Raw genomic sequence first — 23,866 nt, forward strand, 5'->3', positions numbered from 1 at the left:
AAGATTTATCATGTTCTCCTAAGAAAGCCATGATACTGTTTTCTCATGAAATACCAAGGAACTGGCTCCTTCCAACATCTGTTGAATATTTAGTGTAAGAACGGAGGGAGGTTTGCCAGAGCCCAGGCAAAGCGGCATATCATTTACAAGGGGGTGTGGATGGTGTGCAGTAACAAAGCTAGTATTTAGAGAGCACTTACTGTATGCAACTAAACACTTTATGTGTATTAACTCACATAATCCCCACAACAACCCCGAGGAAAACACTGTTATCTCCACTTTACAGAGCAGGAACAGGCCTGCCCAAGTTAGTAAGAGGCAGCCAGCTCCAAACCTAACTTTCCTGGCTCCAGAGCGAGGTTCCTACTCATCAGGACGTTTTCTAAAATTGTAATGTCGACAACGAAACGTCCGACGCATAGAAAAGAGAGATTTCTAACCTGCCTGAGGGTTGAGGAAAGGTTTTATGGAGGGCTGACAGACAGGAATCTTCAAGGTTAACAGGTGGAGAAAGGATCTGGGCAGAAATAGTCTCGGGGAAGGAGCCGCCTGACAAAAAGAAGCAGTAGCTTGGGTATCGGCCAATCGATGACAGTACACGTGGGAGGAACGCTACAGAGGGAGGCCTCGCCAGATCCTTCAAGGTCCTTGAGGACTAGGCCCCCCCTTTCTGTAAGTAAACGGGGAGTAAAATTCTCAAACTAGCATGCGCTCATCCCTTACTTTCTGCAGGGTCTCCTCGGCCAGCGCTCAAGGCAGAAGGCACTCCCAGGTTTCTTTCTGGGGAAACACTGAGTGGAGATGGTCAAGGTCACCCACGCTCGGGTACAGCGTGTCCAGGCGGACCACTGGAGTTCTGCGCACAAATGCCGGGGGCTTGGCTGTCAGCCCTGCCTGGCCAGCTCAGGAACGTGAGCACTGCGGGGGCCTGGCGGGTACAACCACCTGCTCAGCAGGTACAGGAACACCTGTCCTCTGCAACTCCCACGGGCGGGCCACTGCCCCAGGTCTCCATGCGCCAGAAGGGCAAGGAGTCTGTCCTTCGGGACTCCAGCCACCCGCAACATCCTCATCACCCCAAGGAATAAAAGCCTCAGCGATTGGAACAAGCTATGCCAATCACCCTTGTCCCCGCCCACACCTCCTCCGGTGTAAATCGCACTGGTTGCATCATACGAGCCTCCGATAAGATCCTCTTCTTGAATTGGCTAATAGAGACTTGTCCCGCCTAACCCATCTTCGTCGGAAGGTTGTGATTGGTTAAGCGCGTTGCCAAGTTCCGGACGCGGCTCGGCCATTGGAAGCCGCGGGCTGTCCCCGCCCGCCGGTGAAGGTGAGAGTCTCCTCCGGTCACCGCGCCCCGCACTGCACTGAGCGGCTCTGGGCTCCCGCTCGAGGTCTCGGCAGATTCCGTCGCGATGGCGCCTCCGTCAGTCTTTGCCCAGGTCCCCCAGGCCCCTCCAGTACTGGTCTTTAAGCTCACTGCGGACTTCCGGGAGGATCCAGATCCCCGCAAGGTTAACCTCGGCGTGGGAGGTAAGGATGCAGTGCCCTGGAATGCGAACAGCATGGGGGGACCGTGGGAGGAGCCGAGGCTTACTTTGGTGCCTCCCCGAGAGGGGACCCGGGAGAGAAGGCTGGGATCACGAGGGCATCCACCGACTTACCCATTTTGCAGATGGTGATACGGAGTCCTTGGAAAGAGGCAGTGTGTTCAAGGTCACGCAGAACAGGTGTAGAATCTGGGACACAAACGTAGTTTTTCTGTTTCTCCATCCTGCGTTCTTTATAGTCCACGTTCTAAAGGAGGGAGAATTCTAACAGCTCTGGGGTCGTGGTCAGCTGGCGAGTGGGAAATGAAAGAGCTGTTAGCCTAATGGAGCTGTGGTCTGGGCTGAGTGAGCAGCAGGTACCAGTTAGGAAGCCTGTCAAACCACGTGGGAGGAGATCTGGGTTTGGTTTATTCTCAGGATGGAGCAGATGCAGCCCAGCTCAGGGCCCACACATCTGGTTATTTCCTGATTGTTTTCCTTGAACCAGTTTAGCCTTCTAAGGACGTTGGAAAGTGTCTGACACTCCTTTTAACTCGAGCCTCCAGCGGCTTGGTTATAACTGTCACTTTGATGTGGGAAGCTCACGGAGTTTGGTTTGCATTTGCCCATATACAGAGGCCAGCCAAGAGAGGAGAGTGAGTAGATGGTGACGGATCCAAGTCTCTAGAAGGTTTGAAAGAAGAAACGGAATTGTTCTGTAGCCAAGGGTGATGTGAAGGGCATTCAGAATCAAGATTCTTGTAGGAAATGTGTGTACATAACCCTTTTAACATACACACACACACACACACACACACACACACACACACACACACACTTTATCTAGGAATAAGAAAGGGGCGAGAGAAAATCCTGAAGTCCTGTTTTATTGATGGTGAGTGGGCATAAATGACATACATATTTTTTCAACTTTTATATGTGTTTGAAACTTCTCAAAATAAAAGCATTAAAAAGTCAGTGTTAGTTGTCCCTCCAAGGGAGGGAAATAGGATGTTTTTAGCAGCCAGCAGAACAGGAGAAATACTACTTGTCTTGAATAAAAATCAGAATGCTCACTATATAAGCTCTGTTGAAATCCAGTCCAGAACCTCCAAGTGTTTATTTACAGCCTAATTTATATGGAAGAACTGATGAGGTCGATTGCCATGGCCCATCTTACTGGGTTTTTTGCCCACACTAAATGCAGTCACAGGCTTTGAATGAGGTCTGGTGGATAAGCAGGAGTTACATAACTGCAGCTATTTCTGTTGTTTTGGCTTTTCTCTGAGTGGGTCTCTTAAAAGAAGTTGAATAAAAATTATCAGCCTAAGAACTGAAAAGTGAACTAGTTGCTGACACTGGTTCAGAAATAAAATGCTCACGCACACCACAACCTCCCTGCTGGAGCATCCAGTCCAGACAGCCCGAATCAATCATAGCTCAGATAGCCATCTCAGCAGTGACATGCATGCCTTTTGTCACTTTTTCCGGGAACCTAAGAACATGAGCAAGCGAGTTGTGTGCGTAAGTGTACTTCTGCCCACAGCAGTTCTGGGAGTTGTTTTCTGGCTCTCCTGTTTGCAAGGAAGGAGGCTGAAATCAGCCCGGGAGAAAGTATAGTTTGACCCCTAGATGGAGGAGCTGGGATGCTAGCCAGGTCTCAGGCCCTGGGGTCTCTGGCCTCGTCTCTGCTTGGGATACTTTCAGTTGGCCTGGGGGTAACCAGTAACCTGCAGGGAGAAGAGGCAGGAACCCTGGGTGCTTGGCAGCTGGGTGCTCTAATGGGGGTTACTTGATGCTTTTGAAGCTGAGGTAGAATGAGGTATCAGGACTGAATGACCATTAGAATCTATCAAAAGTCTACTCCAAGATTCCCTAGCACGCTCTGTGATTCTATTAATAGGGTAATTCTACAGTGTGGGATAATTATATTGACCCCATCAATTAACCATGGAGTGAAAGAACAGTTACGTGTGAAATGTGATATATAAATGAAAGGTGCGGTATATAAACCTATATGGTCATTACTGTGACCTGTTCTGTGTGGGTGACAGATGGCAGATAGGAGTCTAATCAAAACAGTCTCGTTCTGCATTTGTATGCCCTGTTTTACTTACACACATACTCCAGTGCACTCTTTGTGAGATTGATTAATTGCTGACCTTGAGATTGATGCTTCCTCCCAAGGTCAAAGGTAGTAGAAGCTCCCATCTCGGTTCTAGTGATGCTGAACAGTTTTAGAACAAGCTGCTACTGTATCTCGTTAGCTGGTTCCCACTTGCAGATAGTTTCCCCAGAGATTTTTCTTCTTGCTGGACTGATTCCAATAGTTTTCTTGTCATTCAACAGAGCAGTGTGTCGTGTATTTTTTTCACTGTGAAATGTGATGCTTATGGAGCTGATGGTCTTAGTGTTTCTCAAGACCGCTGTCTGGAGTACCTTTAAGGACAGAGAGACACAAGTCCAGCCTGACGCAAAGCCTTTCTTTCTTTCTTTCTTTCTTTCTTTCTTTCTTTCTTTCTTTCTTTCTTTCTTTCTTTCTTCTGTGTGTGTGTGTGTGTGTGTGTGTGTTTGTGTGTGTATTGTGAGTGTATATATTCATGTGGAGGCCAGCTGTTAACACAAGTGTCTTGCACTGCTGCTTTCTACCTTTTGGGACAGTGTTTCTCACTGAACCCATGCTCACTGACGGCATGACTAGCTGGCTAGTGATCTCAGGGATTTGCCTGTCTCCTCTGTAGCACGAATTCTAATTGGTCTTATTAATAAAAACCCAGAGCCAGATATCGGGGTAAGTGCTGAAAGATCAGAGAAGCAGAGCAGCCAGCCAAAAGGGACCTGAGCTCCTGCCTCCTGCCTTATATTCCTCTCTCTGCCCAGCTCTATCACTTCCTGTCTCCTCATCCCTAGTGCTGGGATTAAAGGCGTGCGATCCCAAGGGCTGGGATCAAAGGTGTGTGCCATCACTGCCTGGCTCTGTTTCTTTTAGACTGGATCAATCTCATGTAGCCCAGGGTGGCCTTGAACTCCTGATCTTCCTGCTTCCTCCTCCCAAGTGCTGGGATTAAAGGTGTGAGCCACCACTGCCTGGCATCTATGGTTATCTAGTGGCTAGTTCTGCACTCTGATCTTCAGGCAAGCTTTATTTGTTAGATCACAAACAAAATATCACAGTTCCCCTTTTTGTCTAAAATAAAAAAAGATAACCAATATAAGAAAGACTATGTATACAATAAATACAATAACTACATACCTGAGCTTTAGGTGACACGGCCATGCCCAGCTGTTTATCTGGTGCCTGGGATCTGGTCAGGTTTCATGTGTGTGTGGTAGGCACTTGGTAGACTGAACCATCTCTCCAGCCTCAGTCCTTTTTTTTTTTTTTTTTTTTTTTAATGTGAACGTATCCTTCCTTTGGTCTAGTTAGTTTAGTAGTTATTTTCCGTGTGGCATTTTCTCTCCTTAGATGTTATTTGTTGGTCACATGAGCTGTATCGGGTGTTTCTCAGAGCACAAGGTGGAGAAGGGTCTCAGGGGCATTTGTGCACGGGCTCTTGGGTGTGGACAGGTGAGGGAGGTGGAACCCGTAGGAGGAGGTGAGGGCGATAGTTGGATCAGTTAACTCTCTGGGCTTCCTTTCTGCAAAGCAAGACTGCTGGGCCTGCTTACAGCTTGTGTGACTGCCCCAGAAGCTTACTCAGGAAGAAAGACCATGGTTCACAGAGCAGAGCTCAGCGGCATGCTGATAAGAAGGCTCCTGATAAAGTGCTCTGTGCTGAGTGCTTCAGGATTTCCTTAGGTATTGCCTATTAAAGTCAAAAAGAAGCCGGGCGGTGGTGGTGCACGCCTTTAATCCCAGCACTTGGGAGGCAGAGCCAGGCGGATCTCTGTGAGTTCGAGGCCAGCCTGGGCTACCAAGTGAGTTCTAGGAAAGGTGCAAAGCTACACAGAGAAACCCTGTCTGAAAAACTAAAAAAAAAAAAAAAAAGTCAGAAAGGAAGAAAGCTTTCGTTGAACTCAGTAGTACCAGCCTAACTCTTCTTATCTTTGGCAAATAATTTCTGGCCTCAGTTTCCTGATTCCTAATACCCATCTATTTTGTGGTTTGTTAAAATAATTAAATGAGAATAAAGAAATGTGCAGAGTATTTAGTAAATCCTTGTTATTACGGTGGCTTCACTTTCCACTAGTGTCTATAATTATGAGAGCTTTCCATCCTGGATCTCCTCACCTAGTACCCTTCTTCTTATTCACCGTATGTTCTGGGTCTTCGTCAGCTCCCCCCACCCCCCACCCCCCCACGCACCCACTCATTATCTAGACTAGATGAGTATTGGGATCTGCAGCAACCCTTTCCCTGGTCCACCTGTACGTGTTTGGTCATTGGGTTCTAGTTTTATGCGTCCTCCGAAGTCCATCTGTGTATCTTCCCTGGTCTTCATCCCCCATCGCCACTGCCTTATTTCAGCTCTTCATTATTTCTCTTCTGGTTCCTTTTGGGAGCCTTCTGACTTAGCTGCTTCTCTTAGTCCTCTGGAGTCCGTTTCCCATGGTGTCACACAGATGATTCTGTTAAAATGTAGAGCTGCTGATGTCACTGCTTTTGAATGTTCCATTAAAACAGAAAGATCCTTGACCGTGAACTCCCTGCCGGTCTTCCACATAGCCTGCTCCCCACAAGGCAGAAAAATGCAGAGCCTCAAACGTCTTCTGCCGTCCTGTTCCTCCCTGCACAGCTGTGCCCTGGACTGGAATGTCCCTCTTCCCTTGTCCACCTTTTAAACCTTTCTTCATTCCCACGTCATCCTCGGTAAGAGCTTCCCTGACCCATCGTGGAGAGTTCAGGCCCAGTGTGCTGCCGTGTTTCCTAGAAGACAGGATACCTCGGGGTAGCTTTGCCCAGCCAGGGCCTGGTATAGACAGCAGAGCTTGTTGAATGATGATGAGAGATGGGAGGGGCAACAGGAACCAAACAGAACAGGAGTAAGAACTCCCCAGCCGAGAGGAACGGTGGCTGTGTGGGATGCTTGCCTTCCGTGCTCCAGTCGTTCGGGAGTAGTCTACAATCTTGCTTCACTAAGATAGCAACACCCAGGGTGGGTCTAGAACTGAACCTGGGAGAAATTGGGCGACGAGAAGGTGAGAAGGGAGCTGCTGAATTGGGCAGTTCGCCTCTTCTCACAGTAGTTGGCAGTGTCTCTCTCCACCCTCCTCTCAGGCACTGCAGGTTGTTGTTGTTGTTGGTTTTTTTTTTTTAGGGTTTTAGAGTATATAGCAATGGTAAGAACAGCAGTACAATGGCTATTTCTTTCTTCTGCATGTTTTACAATAACTTAGGAATGACATTCTTGTAAATATTAACATCCAGCATAGCTGTGTTGTATCTTGTGTGTAATACCCAGTCACAGATCTGAAGTTGATAGGCCTGACTTTTCTAAAAGTGCTCACATTTGGTGAGTCTAGATGGTATCCTTTCTGCGTGGTCTAGACATGCATCCATTCTGTGACTTCTGGAGCCCTCTTTTGAAGTGGTCTTGAGTGGTAGGGCTCTCTCCCACAAGAGACCATCTCTCTAGAATTGTCTCTCTATAACATGCCATCCAGTTTGATCAACTCTTCTCGCCAGGACTGACGTAAGTTCCACATTTCCCAACATGAAATTGCTTTTCAAAAGATGAAGATTTGGCAGTATTGAAGACATTCACAGTAGTGACATCTCCTCTAAAATCAAGTCCCCCAGAGACTTTCAGGAGTACTTTGACAGTGATAGCCTTGGGATCTGACTAGGTGATCTGGGCCAAGAATAGCTCTTCCTTAGAAGCTTGTATTTTGGTATGTCTTTCTTTTTACTTTAGCCAAAAAGTAAACAATGAACAACTATTATCAGTAACTGTTCTGATAGGTGATGGATCTTCATGTCTCCACTCCATTCTTTTTATCTGCCTAGTTTCCCAAATCCCCCCCTCTGTGTACAACTCCAGAATTTCCCCATGACATACAGCAAATAAAGCTTTTTGCATTTGGTAATACACAGTTACTCCACACTGTTCTGTCCCTTGCCCTTCCTACTCCATGATCTCTTCATATTTGTGTACAGAAAGCATCTTTGTTCTTTTCCACGGCTGCCTAACTGAAGAATAAACAGATTTTATTTTGCCAGTCTCACATTGGACATCCAATTTGTTTACAGTCATAGGATATGAAAACAATACTTCAGCGAACCGCCTGGTACATACATCATCTCACATGTGGACAGCACATCTGTAAGGTGCAGGCTTGGAGTGGAAGTGCTGATGTATGTGTATTTGGACAGATACTTCCAAGTTGCTCTCCACAGCTCTCCACAGGGTCATCTATTTACATATGAACCAGCAGTGTGAAGAGCGTCCGTTTCCCCACAGCCTCACCAAGTAAATTCCCAGTATGAATGTGCACTTTGTGTCTCAAGGAGGTTTTCATTTGCATTTCTCTTACTCTGAATGCAACTGGAAATTTGTCTTATGTTTGACCCATTTACAATATCACCATGGGGTGAGATAATACTCTTTTCTATGTATGAACTATTAATTATTAACCATGATTTCAATTATCTGCTATTAGAAACATTGTGTTGAATATTCCTGTATCACTAACATGAGTATATTCATAGAAAGTACTTCTAAATGTAAAACTACTAAGCCAAAATGTATACAACAAACAAAATACTTTACAAATTATGAGCCCATTTTAAGTTGTGTGTCTATTTTCTATTTGGTCAGCTAACTATATTTTCCAAATATGTGACATCTATAAATCTGAGGAATATATCAGTGCGTAATAGAAATGTAACTGGGTTCCAGACTGGGACAGTCACTTCCTCTGCTGCAGCCTCTGGTTGGTGAATCAGTCTCAGAGTATGACTCATAGCGTTCCGATAACCGAACTAACTCCCTTCAGCAAATATAAAAAGTTTACTTCATCAGGAGGAACCTGATTTTTACCTATCAGAATAGTTACTGATGATAAAAGATACTCATAAAACATGTTCATAAAAAAGCCGCATGTTAAAAAACCCTGTGATGACGAGGGTGATCCATATTTTATAAAAGAATATATATACTGGCACTAAAGATGAGAAGGATGTGTATTCGTGCCCCTATATTGGAATGCTGAGATTGTGTTCTTCATTGTTTACTTTTTGGTTAACCTAAACTTTTTACAGTTAATGTGCATTATTCAGTAAAGTAAGACACCCTAAAATAGGAGTTTCTATTTTATAAAGACAGGGACTGATGTTGGACAGAAATGAACAAAATAAAATGTAGTCAGAATCAGTATTAGAATTTGGTCTCACCTCAGGCATAGGATTGTTGACTGACTTACGCATTGGAGAGGTAATGACCCTGTCGGCAATCAGCTCAAAGAGATTATTGATGAGGGTCAAGGCCAAAGCAGCTGCTTGCTGAAGCTGCAATCCAGCATAACTTTAGAGTAGTGTAGGGGGAAATGGGAAGTAGGAAAGATCAAAGTGGCCTAAAGATGTGCTAAACACACTAAAATGTTGAGGAAATGCTTAGAAATGTACTATGTAGCCTGATTATATGCCGTGAAGTAGATAAAATGGGATCAGTGCAAGGCAACGTGAGGCAGCTGGTGTGTATGAACAGTGAAAACGGTAAACATCAGCGGATTTCAAAATACACAGAGAGGACAAAGATGTTTTTAAGTGGGTCCTTGGTCATTGTGTAACCGCTTGCTGGACACCAGGCACAGGACATTGGCTTCCTGTGTGACATGCTTCTGCATCTTTGGGACAACAGCGAGGCAAATGTTCTTTGATTTTCTCCTTCTCTCTCTGTGTTTGTGTTTGGAGGTGCAGAGATTTTGTGAAGTAGTTTCAAGCCAGATGTGTCCAACCTTTTGACATTGCAATATGACATTGTCATTGTCTACAAACCTGTTGGGCCATGTCCATAGCTATCCTGGGACACATGTAGGCTGTAGGCTGCAGTTTGGACACACCTGACCTAGACTTTTCTGGAACTCTCTTGGAGGCATGGTTATAGAGCGTGATTGCACTCTTGGTATCAGCAGCATTCAGAGATGGCTGTGGTTCATAGACATCTCCCTCTCTCACTTGGCCAATGTCTGTGATGTCCCAATTTTATCTCAGTATTCTAATTCTGGAGATCACATTAAAAGCTGTGTGATCTGCAAAGGGGAAAAGCAGGGCTGTCCCGTGTGGCCAGCACTAACGCAGGACTTGGCCCAGCAAGTGAACGCTCCTTGTTGTTTCTGTCTCTATTCTACTTTGGCTAGAAGGTGGTGGAATTTTCTCTGTTCGCAGAAAGCAGTGGAATTTTCTCTATTCACAGTTCCAAACTCCCGGCTTGGATGATGCCTGAGATTCATGTATATCTCTTTTCCCGTACTCAGCATACCGCACGGATGATTCTCAGCCCTGGGTTTTGCCAGTCGTGAGGAAGGTAGAACAGAAGATTGCTAACGACAGTAACCTCAACCACGAGTACCTGCCCATCCTGGGCCTGGCAGAGTTCCGGAGCTGCGCTTCTCGCCTCCTTCTTGGGGACAACAGCCCAGCTCTCAAGGAGAATCGAGTGAGTTTGCAGTGTGGATAGTTTTTGTTTAGGAACCATAAATAATTAAAAAAAAAAAAAAAGATTGAAAATTCAACTTGAAGGTATTGAATTTTATGTCTTGAGAATTGTCAGAACATATATTTGTGTTATTTATTTCTTTGAAGGCAAGCTGACCTCTTTTAAATTTTATTTATTTACTTATTTTGTATGTGTGGGTATTTTGCATGCATGTATGTCTGTGTTTCATGTGAGTGCCTGGTGTCCAAGGAGGCCAGAAGAGGGCATTCCCCTGGGACTGGAGTTGCAGATGGTTGTGAGCTGCCATGTGGGTGTTGTGACTAGAACCCAGGTCCTCTGGAAGAGCAGCCAGTGCTCTTAAGGACTGCGCCATCTCTCCAGCCCAGCAAGTACATTTTTACTTAGTGTGAGCAGATAACATGGCCATATCCAGAGCTCAGCTTCACTTGTTCAGTTTTGTCCAGTACATCATCGTTAGCTGCTGGATTTAAAGTAGTTACTGGAGATGCCGAGCAAAAGGAGGCTAATGGAATCCGAAGAATCTGGGGATACATAGACTCGTCTCTGCCACTGCTTTTGGCCTTAGGCAAGTCATTTACCTACTTGGTTTCTGTATCTTCATTTTAGAAAGAAAATAATTTGCAGCTCATAATCCCACTAGGAATTCTTGTATAGGGTCTTTCTCTGAAATTATATGCAGAATTTTGTTTATTTCTGGGGAAAAGTTTCCTTCATTTTAACCAGATTCTTAAATCTGGTTAAATCTATCTGTGATCCCTCAGCATTCAAGAACCAGAATTCTCTGACCTTTCTTATGTTTGGTAATTCTTCTAGCCTTTTCCTCAGAAGCTCCCATTTAACTGCCTGTGTTACAACTACAGACGCGTGGAAGAATAGTGTGTTAGAAGTGGACATTGTGAGGTAGGGTTAGGTATATGGTAGGAGGTGGTGGTGTAGAGATTTGAGGAGGAAGAGGGAGACCCTGGAGGCTGCAGATGGGACCCGAGCTGAGTTTGAAGGATGTGTACAGCCAGCCAGGACTCTGACGCTCAGCCCTTGCCGTATGTTAATTAGTGTTACCTTCCAGTTTGTAAACTGGACCCTGGGAACACCATGCCAAGCCATTTTAATCAGAATCTTGGAGGGGCACAGCCCTCTTTTCTCCCTTCAACCCCAGTGGGATAATTTTTTTAAAAAGTGCACCCATCAACTCCAAAGTACATCCGGGTTTGAAAACCACAAAGTAGAGAAATAAGAAATCAGTAATACTGCTCTTGGGACAGGAGTGTGGGGAGTGGCCCAGGGGCAGAGGTGGACAGAAGCAAGTCTAGGTGTATAGAGACTTGCCTAAAGACTAAAGTTCATGCAGGGGTTACCTAATGAAAGTGTTGTTTGAGAAGGTAAACCCGGCTGGATGGGCGGGAAAGGGAAGAGCGATAGTCCGGGTAGGTGATGGGCGGGAAAGGGAAGAGCGATAGTCCGGGTAGGTGTGATGCAACTGAGCCCGCTGCCCTTGTAACCTCCCAGCCACGTTGTATTGCAGGTCACGGTTCACACACCGAAAGGACCGTGTTTGTGGACTCATTTGAGGTGTACCTCACCTGTTGTTTAGAGCAGGTTTCTCCTCTCCAGATGCCCTGATAAGCTGAACTGCTGCGGCAAGGTGAAGTTAAGGTTGGCACATGCCTTCCTACACGTGTCTTGAGCGGGGAGGCTCTGGTCAAGGTCTTGGAACCCAGCCCGCTGATTAGACAAGTACTTAACCGTTTGGACTAGGTTTCTGTGGAAGGCTTTGACTTGCCTCAGGGAGCTGAAGGTGTGGGATATGAGTGTTAGGGGGTAGAGGTGGCATGGAAAAGCTGCCCTCAAAGTCCAGTGTTTCCCCAGACAGAAAATGGACACTCTTTAAAAATATGTATAATAGTTTTAGTAATTCTTTGAGAATTTCGTGCGTTGTATTTTGATCTTACTCATCCCCATGTCTTTCAGATCCATTCCCCCAACTCTAACATTGTGCCTTTGTCTTTTAAAAGATAATTGAGTCCAGTTTTGCTGCCCATGTACTCATGGATGTAAGGCCATCCCCTGAAGCCTGGGGCCAGCCATGCTACCTACCAGTGGCCACAGCCTTGAGAAAAACTGACCTTTTCTTCCTCCAGAAGCCATCAGCTCTCAATAGGTCCTCACTTAGGGGTGGGGGCTCGTGAACCCCTTCCCACTCCATGCTAGAATGTTGACTGGTATGGACTTATGGGTGTGTGTGTGTGGTGTGTTATAGATGTTCCTATTTGTGACTGAACACTCCACTGACATTTACACTCTGCAGACTGACCAGTTGTAGACAGTCTTAGTGAACTTTGAAAGTGAGGGACTGGGAGTAGGTGCCTGGGTCTGCATACGCCGTAGATTACTTAGTTGGGGCTGTTGTTGGCAAATGAGAGGCCACGTTGGGGAGCTGTTTCCTCCAAGCAGACTGCATTCTCACACAGTTACTTTGCTGGCAGTGTTCCTCCTCTGTCTGTGGATCTGGGTTTTGACCTCTTAGGACTACCGTAAGAACCTGGGCTGGGGTTCATGGCCTTGACCTGGGAACATAGCCTTGGTCTAGTTCATCTCCATTGTCAGTCTTTATGGCATCGAATATGTAAAGTTCCTGTTCTGGGGTACTTCCCAGAAGCTGCATTACCAGCTGCTCCTGAGAGTTGAGCTTCTCTCTCTCCTGGAAGTTCTCTCCATACCTTAGTTCAGCCCGCCATCAGCTTGTGTAGAGGCTTATAATAGCCCCCTTGACCTTCTGGCCTCTAGTCTCCTTTTCATTTCAGTACATTTTTCACACTACAGTTAGATCTTCCTTATGAAAAGAGCCAATTGTGTCAGCTGCTTCCTCCCTCCACACCGTGCTCCCCACACACCGTGCTCCCCCACACCATGCTCCCCCACACACCGTGCTCCTCCACAGCTGCCTGCAGAGTATGGACCAAGTGCATCCTGCCATTCTAAGAGTGTTGCTGTTCCTCAGCCCCACAGGCCCGTCAGGCCCCAGAACCCCGGCCTGGCCTTTCCCTCTGTGTAGAAAGCCCTTCTCGTTTCACCAACTCTCTAGTCCCCACCTCTGAGACCTTCAAGACCTGACCAAGGGTCACCTCTGTGCTGAATCGCTCACTTTCTCAGGTGTGGCCAGTTCTTTATGGTCTCTGAATTATGCTGTGACTGTTTGCTGTCTGTGTTCTAACTATAATGTCTGATTAAAAAGTATTTTTATTTTATTTTATATGCGTGAGTGTTTTGCCTGCATGTATATGTGAGCTGAATGGGTGCCTGGTGCCCATGGAGGTCAGAGGGATGTTCCAGATCCTCTGGAACTGAAGCGTAGGTGCAGGGAACCGAAACCAGGTCCTCTGCAAGAGCAGCAGCTGCTGGGCTGGGTCTCCAGCACCCTATAATGTCTAATTTTATATGGCTTTTTTCTGAGTGTGTGATCCTGGCCAGGGATCATGGCTTGCTTATTTACTTTGCACACATTGCACATTTAGATCACGGGACTTCTGAGAGTCTCAGGTGTTTGAGTTAGTCATTCACTTGTTTGTCAGAAGGGCCAGACACTTTGCTAGACACTGCTCGTATCCAGCAGTGACCGTACAGGTGGCCACACGGACAGCCAGCCTTTGTTTCAGCTTACTGTGTTAAAGTTGACAGAGCTGTAGAAAGAGAGGAGAGGGAGGCGTGCTAGCCATGGGGGAGGGAGGGAGGCTGGATTCACTCTTTACTGGAGTGGTCAGGAGAGGAGGAGGAGGAGGAGTGGAGACAAGACATGAAGAATGAGCTGGAAGGCAAACAGTAACGGTATCTTCCTTCTGCAGCGTTCCTTTCCAGGGTTACCGTTACCAGGTTCCTCACCTGTTTTGAAGGAGCCCAATTTCTAGGACTCTTGCTGCTTCTTATTACTTTTCCATTTTCAGACTTTAGGACTCCGACAAAATGTCCATTTTCATCTCCTGTAGAGCAGTGTCAACATAGGTAGGAGACAGGGTTTCTCTGTGGAGCCCTGGCTGTCCTGGAACTTGCTCTGTACACCAGGCTGGCCTTGAACTCAGAGATCAACCTGCCTCTGCCTCCAGAGTGCTGGGATTAAAGGTGTGCGCCACCACCGCCGGGCTATCTCTCTCTCTTTAATTACATGATGCTGGGGATTGAACCCAGAGCTCTTCACCTGCTAGGCAAATGCCTTACCACTAAACTACATCCCCAGCCGCCTCCTTTTATTTATAGATTTTCCACGGGATCCTTTTGTGATCCTTACCTTGTAGACATATTAGACAACATCTAATTTATGTCGTTTCTCTACTGAAAGAGTTATGCTGAAGCCTCACTAGAATTTGAAGGGTCAAATCAAAGAGGTAGATGGAGTGACATACAGAAGACAGAGTGACCAGATCCACAGCCGGAAGACCTCATTTGTGCCCACCCATGACCCTAACCATATATTTCTCTCAGTCTGTTTCCTCATTTGTCAACTGGGGACATAGAATTTATTTTTGGGGTATGTGAGGCACAAATAAGACCCTCTATGAAGGTATTTTTGTAAATGGTAAAAATGGGGTTTTTAGTATTGCCTGTGTTAGGACTCTTTAAGCTGAGAGGAAACTGAGGAAGGGAATGAAGAATCTATCTGCCTGTTGTCTTTGTTAGGGAGGACACATTACCAAGGATTAATAAACTGCATTCTGGAGCTCAGTGGAGTCAGCTGGACGTACGTTTCCAGGACTACCACTAAAAGGAGTGATCTTGGGATGGGAGCCGAAAGGAGGGGCTCCGTTCCAAGGTGCACACTGTCGGGCCTAGGTTCTTCTTCCTATGTTCAGAACGGAAGTTCCTCCTGGAGTCAGGACTATGAGCTCAAACTGGCCACTCTGCTCACTGGCTGGTGACAGCGCAGGGGCTGAATCTCTCACCTTTCCACCTCTGTGTCCTCACTTGTGAACACAAGCAGGTAATAGGACCTTGGGTACTTGTTGGAAGTTTTGATGAACTCATACATTAGGGGGTTTGCAAAGAAGTAAGTACTCATTATTGTCTTATTCTTGTGACTATTAGCTGATCTCACCATTGTCAATCTGTGACCCCAAATCTCTCTCAGGTTGGAGGTGTGCAGTCTTTGGGAGGAACAGGTGCACTTCGAATCGGAGCTGATTTCTTGGGGAGATGGTACAACGGTATAGACAACAAGATCACACCCATCTATGTGTCGTCGCCAACCTGGGGTGAGCCTGGCAGCTGTGGGAAGAGAGCAGAGCATCTGGGAGGGCTGGCCTCAGGACACTCAGTGACGGCTTGGAAGGTGTAATCCATCCCTGGAAGGCAGCTTTCGGAGCCTTTGGGCACTGGATTATAGCAGCATCTTGAGAAAACTGCTGCTCAAATTTCAGCCAGGAGCACCTTTCCCCAAGATTCCTGCATTTCAGTCTGTGCTGAGGGCGTCCACCGTAAAGGTGGTGCAGGAGGCGGCACTGGAGGCCGGCAAGGCTGGAGTTCTTGTAACTGGTTTTACTCGTTCCTGGTACTCAACTCAAAATCTGGCTAGCCTCTACAGCACCCAGTGGGCGCTGAGCCTGAGGGCCTGAGGCTCACCTGTGTGCCTTCCGATTACGCCACCACCTGGTGTTTGTAAAAGCTCTTAACGTTTGTCCCTCTGCTTTTCAGAGAACCACAATGCTGTGTTTTCTGCTGCTGGTTTTAAGGACATTCGGTCCTATCGCTACTGGGATGCGGAGAAGAGAGGGCTTGACCTCCAGGGTTTCCTGGACGATTTGGAGGTAGGTGGTATAGAAGAACAGTGTCAGGAGCAGTAGGGGAAGCTTTTGGATCAGTTGATAAGTGAGATTCTGAGACCTTTTCTCCAAATCAGATAGTGCATTCTGAAATAGCATGCAGAGAATGATGTCGTAAGAGACAGAGGTGAAGGGCTAAGACTGTGGTTACTGTTTGCCCTTTTATTGTGACCGTGCCCTGCCGACCACCTCCTGAGCTCCCTGCTCTGTCAGAGCTGATGTCGCTTTCTTATTTCCAGAACGCTCCTGAGTTCTCCATCTTTGTCCTCCATGCCTGTGCACACAACCCAACCGGGACCGACCCGACTCCAGAGCAGTGGAAGCAGATTGCTGCTGTCATGAAGGTAACTGCCTCTCCGGAGCATCTCTGTTAAATAGGATGCAGGGCTTCATTTTACGTAGTTATTATTACCTAATTATTTAAAAGCACAGCCTGCTTATTGAAGGATCTGAAAAGTGGAGAGAAGTCCAAAGAAGAGAAAAGATATTAACTGTAAATCATATTACCCCAACAGGCACTAGTAGTGTTTAAGTGGGTGGAATGTTAGGGTTTGTGTGGTTTTTAAAATGTATATATGTTTTACAGAGGTGGAATCATTTTGTTAATATTATTTTGCTGCATTTCCCCCTTTTATTTCTTTTCTTTTTTTTGGTTTTTTGAGACAGGGTTTCTCTGTGTAGCTTTGCGCCTTTCCTGGGACTCACTTGGTAGTCCAGGCTGGCCTCGAACTCACAGAGATCCGCCTGGCTCTGCCTCCCGAGTGCTGGGATTAAAGGCGTGCGCCACCACTGCCCGCCCTTATTTCTTTATATACACACCATTTAATGTTTTACAGCATCACTTTTCATAGTCATATGATCCTTTCATGGATATGCCATCTTGGGGATTGAGTAAATCAGTTGAGGAATGTTTAGGTTTCTTTTAGATTTCTTGGTCTGATATATGTTTGTAGATATCAATTTATGTAGCAAAACTTTATACTTTATCTCTTTAGAATTGCTTTCGAGAGTTTCTAGCTTAAAGTGTATATTTCCATCAGCATGCTTGTGGGATACTTACTAGGCAGCTGTTAGGTATTGGGCTCCATTGGGGTCTGGTAGTGAACATAGCAGATATAACCCCTGCTCTGAAGAGCACATAGCCTGTTTGGGAAGAGCAGTATAGTGTTGGAGCAACTTTGATAGTGTGAGATGCTGTGTGGGTGAAGTCTGTGGGGTGCACAGCCCAGATTTTATTGCTAGTGATAGGCTAAAGCCTTTCTGGAAGAAGTGGTCTCTATGCTGAGTCTCGGACAGGAAGAGATGAGAAGACATTGTCAGGAGGGAACTGATAGAAAGCTGGCGGATAGAGGGGGGGTCAAGGCCACAGACCCACCCAGGCAGACAGCATGTCCATTTAAGGAAGTGAAGGGCATTTTCATTATCGCCTGGAGTTCTGGGGGGATCGAGGGAGGGTAAGTGATGTATCTAGAGAGTAAATAGGACTGGTCCCTAAGATCACCCTGTTATCACGGTGCGGAATATGTCAGAGGGGAGCTAGATGAGATAGCTGGGAGAGGAGTTAGATGTTGCCAGTGTCCGAGAGGGCGTTATTAGCAACCAGATGAAGTAGGTGGTGGTAGGGAAGGGAGATCTAAGCAGCTCCTCAGGAGACTGGACTGGCAGGAATTAGGTGCTAAGATGTGGGGAATGAGCTGCAGGATTTGTGCAAAGGTACACTCAGGCTTCTGGTTTGGACAGTTCAGGAGAGGGCAGAGGTTTGTTCATTCAGTGTGGAAGGCACAGGTTCATCATGGGGGGCACTCTGAAGAGATGAGGTCAATCAGAATAGAGAGCCTGCTTCATCTTGACTAGCTGGTAGGGGAGCTCTGAGACGAGGAGGCCCCGGGGTTGCCAGTTAACGTATCGTACTAGGAATTCCTGCAGAGGGATATACGGACACAGGGCAGTACCTCCAGAAATCAGCCCTGCTGGCAAAGCTGCCCTTGATGCCGGAGTGCAGCATGCTGCTGAGAAGGAAGGTGGACTGAACTGGTTGTTTCCTGCTTGCTGTTCAGTGAAACAGAATTAGATGCAAAGTGGCAGGTGGATAAGTGAATGCAGCCAGACAAGACATACAAGGAAGGTTCAGGGTAGAACTTCCTCCCAGGCGCCGAATGGGGAAGGAAGGGCCCGCGTCTGAGGCTGCTTCCAGAGGACGTCCTGCCCTGACTTGCTTTCCTTCCCGGCAGCGCCGTTTTCTGTTCCCCTTCTTTGACTCAGCCTACCAGGGCTTTGCGTCTGGAGACCTAGAGAAAGACGCGTGGGCTGTTCGCTACTTTGTGTCTGAAGGCTTCGAGCTCTTCTGTGCCCAGTCCTTCTCCAAGAACTTCGGGCTCTACAGTGAGTGCTTTCCAGAGTTGCAGCCCTGCCTCCCTGCCCTTCAGTGCCATGTCAGCTGCTAAGCCTGGCTCTTCTCTTCTCCTTAGACGAGAGAGTGGGGAATCTGACCGTGGTCGGAAAAGAATCTGAGAGCATCCTGCGGGTCCTTTCCCAGATGGAGAAGATCGTGCGAATCACTTGGTCCAATCCTCCTGCCCAGGGAGCAAGGATAGTGGCTTCCACCCTTTCTGACCCTGAGCTCTTTAAGGAGTGGTAAGGGGCTTGAATCCTGATGTGTGAGGGTGGGAATGCAGAACTGAATTCTTCAGTTGCATTTGCCTAGGTCTTGTCCTTTTATCGTGGGAGAGGCAGAACGCTATTATTTTAACCTCTCTGAAATTCAGGCATTTCCATAAAGTGGGACTGGTACCCATGTCACGTGTGTGGTAGCACAGCCTCTGAGATGTGGAGTAGTCCTGCAATGTGATGGATCTCGGTTCTTCATTCCTTCACTGTCCAGTCTTCCTTTCGTAAGCTGGAGGACAGGGATTCCCGAAAGGATAGACTGTCCGACTTCAAGGCAGTGTGACCGTTTTGGGGCTCGCCCCTTTCTTCCTGTGCATACACAGGAGGATGGAATTTAGCTTGTAGACAGACTAGGCCTAGTGGAAAAGGCTCATAATAATAACTAACAAATGGAGCCATGATAACGTTATACTTCAGTCTTAGGAAATCTTTACTTCTAGAATTTTCCACTTACAGTTTTCTGACTGGGGTTACCTGAAAATAATTGAGATGACAGGAAGTGAAACCACAGATGAGGGTGAAGACCTGTATCTTATCTTATTTGAGAAGACCATGGCTTTCACGTAATGCTGTTAGATCAATTAGGTCTAATGGAGTACCTGATCCTGTTGGTATCAGCACCCCAGTGAAGCCTGAAAGGGATGTTAGTGTATTACAGCCAGGGTACCGTAGAGCAGCTCTGGGCTCTATCCATAAGCACAGTGCTTGCTGGCTCTTCCTTGTGTCTGTATCTCTGCTGTTAATCCATCTGTCCACGAACACAGCACAGGAACCATAGTAGACAGGTCGTGTTCGCATGGTAAGCCTTTGGTGTAAATTGCAGAATGGTTTGCTTTTTTTTTGTTTTGTTTTGTTTTGTTTTAGGTACAGGGTCTCTCTATGTAGCTCTAGCTGGCCTGGAACTGTAGACCAGGCCGGCCTCAAACTCACCGAGATCCTCCTGCCTCTGCCTCCCTAGTGCTGGGATTAAAGGTGTGTGCCACCACCGCCCGACTAAATTACAGTTTTTAAACCCATGTATTTCTGTGAACTGTCTTCATCTATGTGAATGGGTGTTGATACCAGTGTTCATGCCTCAGGACAGGTAATGTGAAGACAATGGCTGACCGGATTCTGACCATGAGGTCTGAACTCAGGGCACGGTTAGAAGCCCTCAAGACTCCTGGGACCTGGTCTCACATCACTGAGCAGATCGGAATGTTCAGCTTTACTGGGTTGAACCGTAAGTGGCCCCCAACCCCTTGAGCACATGTATGCACGTGGATGGAATGGTTCTTAGTCAGCCGCTGCCAATTGGTCAGATGCCACTGTGGATCAGAACAAGTTAGGGTTTCTCAGTCGTTATCTCCTGAGCTACTCGAATCTCAGGAACACTGCTGTGCTCTGCCGTCCCCACCCATGACTGTGGTATTTTCATTTTTATGGGTTAGAAAGTGGCTCAGAGCTAGCTGGGAAATTTCAGGATTTATAACTTGGATCTTTAATTTATAATCAGTTTCTCATAAATTGTCAAGTGCCTTTGGCTTTACTTTAATCATTTACCTTAATCATAAATACTACGTGATTGCTTAAGTACCAAAATTATTTTTGTTGTTGTTGTTGTTGTTTTTTCAAGACAGGGTTTCTCTGTGTAGCCCTGGCTGTCCTGGAACTCACTTTGTAGACTAGGCTAGCCTCGAACTCACAGAGATCCACCTGTCACTGCATCCCAAGTGCTGGGATTAAAGGTGTGTGTCACCACTGTCTGGCTTGGGACCAAAATTCTTAACAGGTCTCCAGGTAGTACCTTCAAAAAGATGTTGGAAAGTTTTCATAAATTTAAAAGTTGGATAGGTAGTTGGGATTAAAAGCTGATTGGGAATCTCGCGGGCATGATTTTGGCCAGCTGTCAGCAGAGCTCCCTTATGACAGAGGAGCTAGTTATTTAACAAGTAATTCCTGAGCACCTGCTGGACACCTGGTGCAGAGTGGCCACTCACCTGTCCTCCTGGGGGTTCTCGTGAGGGATGGTGTGTGTCGGGTTCTGTTGTAGGTGGGGAACTAGAGGCTCTAGCCAAGGGTTAGTCAGGCTGTCAGAGGGCTAGTTTGAAATGGGCTGAGGGAAAAAAAAAACCAAAGGAGATCAATAGAAAGACGTGACCAAGATGCTACTACAGACCCTCTTGAACTACTTTGTATTGAAATGAGGCTGCCTCAGAAAGTAGTGAGTGGCTCAGTTAGGTGTAGGTGTCCTCACGATTAGAGGATAGAGAATTCGTTGGTTGAGAAGTCATTTTTGTGCAGTCGTAAAAGTAGTGATACAGAAATGAGCATCGGGTGTCATCTCCTAAAAGGGGTATCCACAAGAAGGGATAGCCCCACCCTAAGATAGCCTTATTCTACTACTATTCAGCGTAGGAAATGGTTTTATTGTAACTTGAAAATTGGTAGGAATACACTGAACCTGACTGTTCTTAGCATTTGACATCACTCATCATTTTTAAACAACAGTCCTGTGTTTTTCTTCCCCTCATTTTCTTAAGAAAGCATGCAGAGCCAGGTGTGGTGGTACACAGCCTTTAATTCCAGCACTCGGGAGGCAGAGGAGGGTGCTGAACTTTCCTATGCTCCATCTGTGAAATGGGGATGATAAGGTTGTCACCAAGAATACTGAAGTGCTTAGAACACGGCCTAGCATGCAGGGTTTGCCCCATGACTGGTGTGATTTTGTTATTCTATTACATGTCTTTAATGTGCTAATTAAGCAGAAATCTGCTAGGATTCTGTCACGGTTTCGCAGTAAACCAAATCACCATAGTGACTGTAGGATTGAGGAAGAGTGACTTGCCCTTCCACTTCCACTTTTGTATGTGGTGCCTGGGCGCCATGTGTGGATGGATTTTCTTTGAGGTGCCAGCTCACAAAAAATGACATGGAGACTTATTAATTATGAAAGCTTGGCTATAGCTTAGGCTTGCTTTTAACTAGCTCTTATAACTTCAATTAACCCATTTCTATTAATCTACATGTTGCCACATGGCTCATGGCTCATGGCTTTTTCTCCTCCTGAATGTCCTGCTTCCTCTCCGTCTCCTCTGGTATCTCTCCCACTTAGATTCATCTCTTCTTTCTCTCTCTCTGCCTTAAAGTCCTGCCTAACCTCTTCCTGCCTACTATTGGCCATTCAGCTCTTTATTAAACCAATCAGAAGGTGCCTTGGCAAAGACATATCTTTAGTGTACAAAAAGATGATTGCATCCAGGGAGGCTGAGGAGTAAATGGGGATCTGATGGTCCTAGGTCACAGGGTCTGGGTAGTTTCTCGGCCTATTGGTTCATTCACATGTCATTTATCAGTACATCCTGATGGGCTCCTGTCAAATGTATTGTGACATGAAATTCTGACTGGAGGTCGTTAGGTGCTCATGTCTAAGCAGCCAGACTGGAGAATACACAAAGCTGGTGTTGTGTAACCAGTTTTCCCTGTCAATGTACTGTCCTTATGTCTGATGGTTATTCTTAATGAGAGGGCTGTCCAATGTGCAAGGCCCAGTTGGGAGGTAGTCCCAGATTCAAAGCTACCCTTCTGTAGTCAGATTGTGAACATCCTGAAAACTGAATGTTAAGTACTGAGAAGTCTTTCCAGGATCTAATAAGTAGTTTTCTATTTGTTGATTGGACAAAAGAACAGAGTAACTCCTTTTGTTTAGCTTGTCTATGTCAAAGAGGGTAGATTGTAACTGTCCTGTGGTCTCTGAATGTCCACTGCTCAAGTCACCGTGCTGCTCTCCTGTCTTCTTCACAGCCAAGCAGGTTGAATATCTGGTCAATGAGAAGCACATTTATCTACTGCCCAGCGGTCGGATCAACATGTGCGGCTTAACCACCAAAAACCTAAGTTACGTTGCTTCCTCCATCCATGAAGCTGTTACCAAAATCCAGTGAAGAAACACCACGTAGTCCACACCTCCAAAGCGGTTCTTTGTCCCATCTTCCCTGCCTGCGCAAACCTAGTTGTACATGTCCTGGATTAGAATGACTGTGGGGAGGCAGCCACTGTTTAGCTGGCCCCACATGAAGAAGACTTCCTGAAATGAGCCGGGGCCTGGGGATTAGAGCCTTTTGGAAGCCAGAGCAAATCCAGGTTACTTAAGAATAAAAAGTACTTTGCTATGAGGTGGAGTTCGCTGGCCTTCCTCTAGCATCCTGCAGGAGTGCTGCCCATGGAGCCATGGGCTTCTGCATGTTGCTTGTACATGTACATGTACTGTACAAAGTCCAGTCCCAAAGATCAAGTTGTCCGAGGAGCCGGGTGTGACTGTGGGTGTCAGCTGGGGCATTAAAACTCATCATCTCCACCCAAGTCTCTTGTCTCCCTGATCTTTCTGCATGGTTGTGTCCCTTGTCTGAAACATGAGTTTATTTAAGGTAACTGTGACAGATATTTACATCATGACACACAAATGGATATACATATTTAACTGAAATAAAAGTCCCACTAAATGGTACTTGCTCTTGTGATGTGTAGCACATTGTGATATTTTCTTAGTTTATTCTGTTGTGGTCTGTTTCATTTAAAAAATAAAAATGCTGATCAAGACACATGGAATTGAGTTTGTGTTCCATTAATGAGTTGTGACCCACAATTTAGAATGAAGGCTTTAGGGGGATTCCCTAGTGGCTAAAAGAAAACCAGCTGGGCGGTGGTGGCGCACGCCTTTAATCCCAGCACTCGGGAGGCAGAGGCAGGTGGATCTTTGTGAGTTCGAGGCCAGCCTGGTCTACAGAGCGAGATCCAGGAAAAGGCGCAAAGCTACACAGAGAAACCCTGTCTCAAAAAAAACCAAAAAAAAAAAAAGAAAAAAAAGAAAAAAAAGAAAACCAAACCAAACCAAAATGTGTTTTTGAAATAAAAAGCTCTAGTGGGCTCATGGCTGTGAATCCATGTTGCTTTTATGGGTTTATCATTCAGAGGACACCATGTTCTTAAGAAACTGGGATGATGTCATTTAGAGTAATTCTAGAATACCAGCCCTTCCCGTAAGAGCTGGAGCACCTCCTGGCGTATTGGAAAAAAATACAGACGCTTAAACACGTCACAATTTCCAGAGTCCAGGGACTCTGCAAATGGTGGTTGTGGAAAATTGGTAAGGTTGTCTTACTTTAAGAAACGGAGTTACACTTGGAAGCTTCAAAATATTTCAAAGTGGCTTTTCAGTATTTCCTGGGACTCCCGTGAGGTATAAAATCCTATAGTTTTCAAG

The 23,866-nt window shown here is 46.2% G+C and overlaps 1 protein-coding gene and 1 long non-coding RNA gene across 2 annotated transcripts; one reads left to right on the plus strand and one right to left on the minus strand.

The window, feature by feature from the left end:
- Positions 1-445: 445 nt before the first annotated feature.
- Positions 446-2,212, minus strand: LOC131906927 (uncharacterized). Its single transcript, XR_009378240.1, has 2 exons — positions 1,668-2,212; positions 446-1,552 (listed from the first exon to the last, which is right to left on the minus strand). It is a non-coding gene; the product is annotated as an uncharacterized LOC131906927 (long non-coding RNA).
- On the plus strand, positions 1,283-23,211 carry Got1 (glutamic-oxaloacetic transaminase 1). Its single transcript, XM_059257790.1, has 9 exons — positions 1,283-1,536; positions 9,948-10,129; positions 15,267-15,390; positions 15,830-15,942; positions 16,197-16,301; positions 18,189-18,339; positions 18,426-18,591; positions 19,704-19,846; positions 22,408-23,211. Exons 1-9 carry the CDS (start codon positions 1,419-1,421, stop codon positions 22,545-22,547), a joined length of 1,242 nt encoding a protein of 413 aa, XP_059113773.1. The 5' UTR covers positions 1,283-1,418; the 3' UTR covers positions 22,548-23,211.
- Positions 23,212-23,866: the final 655 nt, after the last annotated feature.

The sequence above is a fragment of the Peromyscus eremicus genome, chromosome 1 (genome assembly GCF_949786415.1).
Source record: "Peromyscus eremicus chromosome 1, PerEre_H2_v1, whole genome shotgun sequence".
NCBI classification, from domain to species: Eukaryota; Metazoa; Chordata; class Mammalia; order Rodentia; family Cricetidae; genus Peromyscus; species Peromyscus eremicus.

What these genes read in the sequence shown, in the direction of transcription:
- Got1 (XM_059257790.1), top strand. Translation starts at nt 1,419, where the DNA reads ATGGCGCCTCCGTCAGTCTTTGCCCAGGTCCCCCAGGCCCCTCCAGTA. An exon ending in GGTTAACCTCGGCGTGGGAG is followed by an intron (nt 1,537 to 9,947) that starts GTAAGGATGCAG and finishes TCCCGTACTCAG; the next exon opens with CATACCGCACGGATGATTCT. An exon ending in CAAGAACTTCGGGCTCTACA is followed by an intron (nt 18,340 to 18,425) that starts GTGAGTGCTTTC and finishes TCTTCTCCTTAG; the next exon opens with ACGAGAGAGTGGGGAATCTG.